Consider the following 8,238-nt stretch of genomic DNA (forward strand, 5'->3'; position numbering starts at 1 on the left):
TTTCCCTGATATTATGTAATATTATCTTAAAATATGGGATTTGTGTATCAGAGTTCCTCTACATATTGGGAAGGAAAATCTGAGATGGAAACTCTGCAGAGAATATATGGAATATCCTTTCCTGATAACAAAATGATGAAGGAATGGGAAAAAGTCCAGGAAGAAGCCAAAAACCGGGATCATAGGAAAATTGGAAAGGTACACTATTCCACTGTCTACTCTCTTTTATACTTCTATTATAGAATTCGTTCTCTTTCCTTGTATTTTAGTTTTGATTTTTTGTTGTTGTTTTTTGACAGTTTGAAAGGGAGTCAGTTCTAAGTGCTTCTTGATGTCGCTTACATTTTAAAATTTTAATTCTACAAACTGAACTTGTCACTTGCATATGAATATTAAACTAATGTTGGGAAAAAGCTAATGGCTTTAGTCCCTTGGTTTAGGGAAATAAATCTTAAACCTATTAATGTAAAGTCTTTGCAGATCCTACCTAAACCACTCTATTCTTCATAGAAGAGAATTTATTAGGAAATTGTGTAAATAACATGGTTTGGTCATTCTTTATAATAGGTGTAAATTTGGGGACATTTGTATTTACATAGTCAAAGAATCAAATGGAATTCAGTGTTCTTACAAACTTTTAAGAGTAAGAACTGCAGATAAATTAACTGGTGTTGCTGAGAACTTGTAGACCAGAGATCATCTTGTTGCTGCAATATTCCATCTTTGCAAACAGTGTCTCAATGTGTGTGAAGTAGGTACATTCTGCGATTCTTTCTGAATTGTTGTTAGAGCATTCTGGTTTTAATTTACCTAGGAGCAAGAACTCTTCTTCTTTCATGATTTGAGTCCTGGAAGCTGCTTTTTCCTCCCTAGAGGTGCCTTTCTTTATAACACACTCATGGATTTCATAAGGGTGAGTATATACTGATGTAACTCCTAGCAACGTGAATATCATTTGTTGATCTTAAATGATAGCACTGACCTATCCACAGAAAGAGAAATGTCTATGTATGTAAACTTATATAAGATTTTCACAATGATTTTACAAATCTAACCTTTTTGAAAATAAGGCAGAAGCTGTGTTTTTCCAATTGTGCAAAATCTACACTTGCAGTAGTCCTTTAGTCTCCCTGTAAGTTGCCATCATAATACCACCATTAAAAAGAATCAAGCTTTTGCTTGTCAAAAGCTCTATCACCTTTTAAATGTTGCATTTGTTCTATAGGGTGAATATCGCAGGCGTAATTTTACTGAAGTTGTATCTCCAAACGTCTTCAACAGTAAACTCTGGGAAGCTTCAGGACATTGGCAGCACTACAGTGAAAATATGTTCTCTTTTGAGATTGAGAAGGAAGCTTTTGCCCTTAAACCCATGAATTGTCCAGGACATTGGTTAGTACTCTCAATTGGAAAACTTACTATTTTACTTCATTTATCCTTTGTGGGGCTGAGGAGAAATAAAAGGAGTATTAATACATGCTATCATGTATGTTTATGATAGACTGCTAAGCCAGTGTGTCCAGAGAACTTCTCTGACAGTGTCCCAAAGCAGACCTTTGCAGTAAGTCTGCACTGAGCTAGGTTTGTGCATGCTAATATTAGTCTGTACCGCTAGTAAATACCAATTCTGTTGGATGGAGGTGGGCATCAGAGGTGGTGTTCCAAGAAGGTAGAGATGAACCAGTTCTGATTTACTCCTGCAGTGTTTTTTCCCAGATGGTCTTTAGCAGTACATTGAGTGGCGTGCTTTTTCTGTTTGCCTGTCTTTCAGGATGTAGACAACCTGAATGAGTAAATACTTAAAAATGTGATTACTGTCTATATTGAGCTTTGTTTATTTCTGTGTTGTCTTAAATCTTCTGTAAGAAGGATAAAAGGAAGGTTCTTCCATGTTCCTTTTAGCTTGATGTTTGCCCATCGTCCCCGATCCTGGAGGGAATTGCCTCTGAGACTTGCAGATTTTGGAGTTCTTCACCGAAATGAACTCTCGGGCACTTTGAGTGGCTTGACTCGTGTAAGGCGTTTCCAACAAGATGATGCTCACATCTTTTGCACAATGGAACAGGTAAAAAGAAGCACCTCCTACATCCCCACCAGTCAACCAAAAAAAGACCCAAAAAACCCTTCCCTCTCCCAGTGCAAACTAGCAGTAAACAAGAAAAAAATCCCTGAAGTATTTCAACTCTTGCTTCTTCCATTGTGTAGCATAATGCTGCTTTTGATGGGGTTTTTTTCCTACGTTATTCCTTTTATTTAGGAAGATGCATTGGGTAATTAGATCCCAGAAAGTAAGATTTGTTGCATCTTCCATCTCCCTCTGCAAAGAAAAAAGCAGTTGATCCCATTGTTTTCTATAGTAATGCTGAATAAAAACTTTATTTTGTCAGTAATGCCATAGATTTTAGTGGAGCTACATGTATAAGTTGATGCACTTTTGTTCAGGATACAACTTGGCTCCAGAACCTCATGCTTAACAAAAATACTACTTTTCTTGCCATGCTTTCAAGCCGCAACACCTCAGATCTCTTTTTGCCCAGTACCTGGATTTGAGTTTGTAGGATTTTCAAGTGGTTTTTAATTCTTTCTTATTTTGTTTAATGGACTCTTATATTCTGGTTATGAGGAATTCAGTAGATTCAATTACAGTTTTATGTAAGTAAATTTTAACATATTTTAATATGTTTTATGTTTAAGATTGAAGAAGAAATTAAGGGCTGTCTTGATTTCTTGAAGTCAGTGTATGCTGTCTTTGGCTTTACCTTTCAACTACATCTTTCTACAAGACCTGAAAATTATCTTGGAGATTTAGAGATCTGGGATCATGCAGAAAAGGTAATTAATTTAAAAGCAAACAAAAAACCTCTTAATATTTGTATTTGCAGAGGTAGATATTTAACTACGTTCTCCCATGCTGCATGATGAAATTGCTTAAATCAGATGCTAAATATTGCCCTTAGTGGAAATTCTTGTAGGAAAACATCACATTAAAGCTGAAGTTCTATAGAAAATCAGAACTTCCAGATTCTTACTTAGCCCCTTATCTTGAACTAGTTAGATTTCTATTTTTCTTTTTTTCTGATTAATCACAGTAGTTATACAAGGAACTACTATTTCCAGATTATGTATCATAAATGAACAAATCCTTGAACAATAGGGGTTGTACTGCCCTTTGACTCCCTTTGAATTTCAAAGGCAAATGCTTTGATTTCCAGTAATGAAAGGCCCTTCTATACCTTTTTAAATTACTCTTTCATTTATTATGGTTAGCAACTTCAAAACAGCTTGAATAGCTTTGGAGAGCAATGGAATTTGAATCCAGGAGATGGAGCATTTTATGGTCCTAAGGTCAGTGACTCAGCATTTCAATATAACTTTGGGAGGGACAGAAATGCAGGTGTACTGCAGGCAAACTATATTTAGTAACTGTATTATTTTGCTTCACAGATTGATATTAAAATCAAAGATGCCATTGGTAGGTACCATCAATGTGCTACCATCCAACTTGACTTCCAGCTACCCATTCGGTTTAATCTGACTTATGTTGGGTGAGTGGTTAAGCTAAGTATCTTCCTTTTAAAAATGAAATTAGGCAATAGCTTTCATTATCTGTAATTCCCATTATGTACTAATGCTGTATTGCTCACTTAACAAATGGTTAGCTTGTAAATCAGTCGGCTGGTAGGGAGGGCAAACACCCCCAGTGAGTAGAGGACCGAGTCATGAATTTGAAGATACTTACTCAATGTAATAGCTGACTTTAATTGCAAATGCAGGAAAATCTCGTTATCTGTCTTGTCTGCCAGTTTTGAATATTGTTATGCTATTTGTCTATTTTTGCAATTTTGTTATGCTAAAAACCCCTCAGCTGAGTCAGTTTTCGTTTTCAGCCTAGTCATTGTGTCTCCTTGGATGACATGGCACACAAGTTCAAACATGCCCTAAGGAGCAAGTATGTTTGTACTAAGTGGTTCTTTATTTTTATCAGGTTAGATTAGTTAACTTTGAACATAAACCAAATGCAAACAGCTTTTAGTGAAAATCTGACTTTGGTTTCCAGCTACGGAGAGGGAGTTTTATCGACTGAGCAAATGAATCTTAGTGCCATGTTGACCTGAATACTCATTTTCTGGGTTGTATTTCTTGCTGTGTTTAATTTTTGCATATTATGAAGATGGGCAAGATAGAATAAGAATATTTGTAATTTTTTCATCCTTCTGTATATTCTACAGTAGATGTCATAGCTTTTTTGGTAGGTGATAATACTCTTATGAACTGGCTCTTTTTTTAAAAAGCCAGTTTTTTAAATTACAGGATCGTGATTTAAGCTAAGTAATGAACAGTAAGGGCAGGTAATATCCTGTTCAACAAAATAAAAGCAAGTTGTAATGGAAAGAGAGTACAAGGAAAAACATAAAATATTAAAACGCACAAAAATAGTGCTGAGTCAAGTGTCTTCTCAAATTTAAGAGTGTCTCTGTCACTACCTATAGGCATTATTTTAAATCACTGTGGTTATGCAGAATTCCTTTAAAAGCCCAGCTAACTTATAGTACGTTTTTAATAAAAACAGTATATTTCTCATAAGTATAACTAAATGTCGTCTTTCTGTTAAAAGTAGAATCAAAAATATTAGTAGAATTTACATGTATGTGAGCTAAGATAATTTTATTAAAAAAAAAAAACTTGATTTTTTTTTCAGTAAGGATGGTGATGATAAGAAAAGGCCAGTGATTATTCACAGAGCTATTTTGGGATCTGTGGAGAGAATGATAGCTATTCTAGCAGAAAATTATGGAGGAAAATGGTATGTGGCACAAATGGAATTCTAAGAAGTCTTTAACAATGTAGAAAGTGCATATCCTTCCTATTGTCCCATATCTTATAATGCAAAAATAATATCCCTAGAAGTTTCCCAAAATTAGTTGGTAAGATCACAAGAATAGTCCAATTTTCTGGTCTGAGTTGTATGATATCCATTTATTTATAGTTTATTATTAGAAATTCAATTTCATGAGACTGTAGAAAAAGAGCAAAATAATGCAGAAATAGGAATTGTAATTGAATGTGTAAGTTCTGCATTATTCTTGTTCCTTTTTTCTTAAAAATCATGCTTTTGTACCAGGAGGATGTCAGATGTATGTAAAGCAGTTATTTGAGTTGTTATATACACAGACATGCATTAGTCCTAATACATGAAATATTTTTTGTATTTCTAAGATTGTTTTATCTTGAGTAAGATCTGAAGATATTTCTTCATGAATGTATTTAAATTATTAAGGAAAGGTTACTTCTTATTTTCAGTCACGTATCTTACTGTCCACCTTTCACTGTAAAGTTATAAATAAAAGTGAAAATTACACAGAAAAAACTGTGTTTAAAGTTGTGAAGTCAGCTGGCAAGAGAACAGAAGGTCCAACTCCCCCATGTGTCATTTTACTGAAATCAATCTATTTACTATTTTATGTGAGCTTGAAAAGAGGGAGATAACACACTATCTGACATCCTTAGCTAACGTAAATAAGTCTGTAAAGTACAGAAATTATTATTGTGAAACATGACTGTGGCTGTGACTGGAAATGTAAAATGCACCTTTATTTCCTATTTCTCCTGTGCTGGCCAGGCCATTCTGGCTGTCTCCACGGCAGGTCATGGTTGTGCCTGTGGGCCCCACCTCAGAACAATACGCCCAGCAGGTGAGAGGAGGGCCTGCCTCCTTATGGCAGCAGGCAAATTTCATAGATCCTTAAGTACTTGTCCTGGAACAGGGAATTAATGCTTAATAATTCTGGAGACATGTTTGAGGGGAGAGGTAAATTTTTCAATACAAAATTTTCAGTCTAAAATTTGTATATGTCTGTATACATATACAAACTTCAAGTATTTTGGCTTCTTTAATTATGTGAATACTTCTGTAATTATTAAAGGAAAAAGTATCCTGGATGACAAACCTTAGATAACTAATGCTTCATTACAGTACTCCCAGCTTTAAGTAGGCAGAGCCAGTTTCTTCCATTTCCCACCACGTATATTCTTGACCACTTCACTTTTGAACCGTGTTTGGTTTTACCCTTCTCCCTTGCTTTCCTTTTAATGCAAGATTGTGTTTGTTCCTTCTCTTTCTCCTTTCTCAGTCTGAGGACAGGTTTTTGGCATGCAGCAGCATAGCAGCACATGTTTGATATAGATGTTATCTTGTATTGTCTTCCAGCTGGGGTCCTGCTGCGTGTGCACGTTTCTTCAGATACTTCATTGAATTCCTTGTAATCATTCACAAGAACGAAATTATGCATGTACATGAATTAATTATTGGGAGAGATCAGTAATTACAGCATTTACAAATGTGTGGTGTAAAATATATAGTAATACTAAGAGGGTTTTGGTTTGTTTGGGGTTTCTTTTAGGTTTGCAACCAGTTCTTTGAAGCAGGATTTATGTCAGATGTGGATCTAGATCAAAGTTGCACATTAAACAAGAAAATTAGAAATGCACAGCTGGCTCAGTATAACTTCATTTTAGGTAATTGACGCATCTTGTATTTCTGAATATCATTTAAGTTTTAATGTTGGACAAAGTTTGTCTAGGCTCATTTTCTAATGTAGATTGTCTGTTTAATATTTTGTGCTATGTCTTGCAGTGGTTGGAGAAAAGGAGAAAGCAAATAATGCTGTCAATGTCCGAACAAGAGACAACAAAGTTCACGGAGAGATTTCAGTATCTTCTGCTATTGAAAAACTCAAGAAATTTAAGACTTCACAAATTCGAAATGCAGAAGAAGAATTCTGATGTTGCTGTTAGGAAAAAAATTATTAGCTGCCTATGTGAAATGTTTCTTTGCTCCTGCACAGCAGTGATGCTCATTGGAGAAAATTTTCAGTTAATGGATACATAAAATAAGCACATGTAGCACTGTTGGTGCTCCAGGAAAAGCATGAGCGGACCGATGCACCTGCCAACTTCTTTAACAATCGCATGGGTTTCTGATCTGCCTGAATTGCAGAATGCTCATTTAGAAAGTCCTACACCTCTGACATGGTGGGTTTGCTGTGGAAATAGTAAGTCAGGGCTGCACAGTGTTGGGGATCAGGAGGCTGGGAAGGGCAGTGGATGCTGCTGGGGGTGCTGAGCTCCCCCAGCCACAGAGCAGGTACGTGCCTGTGACCTGGCATCCAGTGCTTGGCAGTGGGGTAGGTGGCCCAGGAGCAGTTTGGATTAGGTTTTTTTCTAACTCCAGATAGTAACAAAAATGGTAAGGGGGGGGGAAGGGACACAGGGGAAGTACCTTGGTTGTTTCAGAATGTGTGTTCACAGACTATAAATACACTGGAGTCTGTTGGAAGTCTCAGTGTGACAAGGCCCTCATGGAGTTGATGGGATGACTGGTTGCTGTAATGGTGGTTGCCAAGAATGCAGTTGAATTACTGTAACTGTGTGTGAAGTAGTTTATTTTTTTCCTGTTTGCTGTTGTTTTGGCTTTTTCCTAAAACACAAACTTTGAAAAAATTTTCTGTGTGTAATTTATTACTGTATTCGCCAGGAGTAGTTAGAATGCTAAAAAGGAGCAGAGGACAATTTTAATTTTAAAACACTTTGTTGGACTTGAAACTGGCCATATTTCTGTTCTGTTTATGCTTAGAAATGATTTTTAAAGTTGCCATTGCAGGCAATTGAAATGGATTTTTTGAGAGATTAATTTTTACCTTTTTTTTCACTTTCATATGCTATTACTTAGTTAAGTGTATTGCGCAATTATCTAAGCTATACAGCTCTAGCTGTGATTTAAATATCACAGCCATGAAGCAGAAACTACAATTTAGTGCATAAATATCAACATAAATACAAAGCTTATGTTTTACTTCTGTCTCACACTCGTACAGACCTGTGTTGAATGGGTCTGTGTTTGGTTTTGTATTCATTTGGGTTTGTGGATCTGTTTTTATCTCCTGCTTCTAAAAGAAAAAGAAAAAAAAAACATTGAAGGAGCAAGTGCTGGGAAAGCTTTCTGTTCCACTAGACAGAATTAACATGGGGAGTGGCGGGTGATTTTTATTTCTATTTCTATATTTTATACATACATTTATTTTTATGGACTATAGCTTACGGCTTACGTGCTCCATGTGTGATGTATTCAGCCTGCAGAATTCAGGTTCCGAGGGCGTTTAACAGCGAATTTCTGGGTTTGGCGGTGTCTGTTCCCGTGTGGGGCCGCTGTGGCGGTGCCGCCTCCCGCGCCCCCTCAGG

General features: G+C 36.2%; 1 protein-coding gene across 1 annotated transcript in view; it reads left to right on the forward strand.

Annotated features, from left to right (window-relative positions):
- LOC103619384 (threonine--tRNA ligase, cytoplasmic) overlaps positions 1–7,852 on the forward strand; it is a 16,192-nt gene extending 8,340 nt beyond the window's left edge. Inside the window, exons 10-20 of the mRNA XM_017736813.1 lie at positions 52–198; positions 815–913; positions 1,226–1,392; positions 1,903–2,065; positions 2,695–2,832; positions 3,268–3,345; positions 3,445–3,545; positions 4,700–4,804; positions 5,621–5,693; positions 6,402–6,516; positions 6,635–7,852. Of these exons, the coding sequence (XP_017592302.1) occupies positions 52–198; positions 815–913; positions 1,226–1,392; positions 1,903–2,065; positions 2,695–2,832; positions 3,268–3,345; positions 3,445–3,545; positions 4,700–4,804; positions 5,621–5,693; positions 6,402–6,516; positions 6,635–6,783 (1,335 nt within the window). The 3' untranslated portion in view covers positions 6,784–7,852. The remainder of the gene's footprint in view (positions 1–51; positions 199–814; positions 914–1,225; positions 1,393–1,902; positions 2,066–2,694; positions 2,833–3,267; positions 3,346–3,444; positions 3,546–4,699; positions 4,805–5,620; positions 5,694–6,401; positions 6,517–6,634) is intronic.
- The last annotated feature ends 386 nt before the right edge of the window (positions 7,853–8,238 follow it).

Source organism: Corvus brachyrhynchos, unplaced genomic scaffold, assembly GCF_000691975.1.
Source record: "Corvus brachyrhynchos isolate BGI_N302 unplaced genomic scaffold, ASM69197v1 scaffold200, whole genome shotgun sequence".
NCBI classification, from domain to species: Eukaryota; Metazoa; Chordata; class Aves; order Passeriformes; family Corvidae; genus Corvus; species Corvus brachyrhynchos.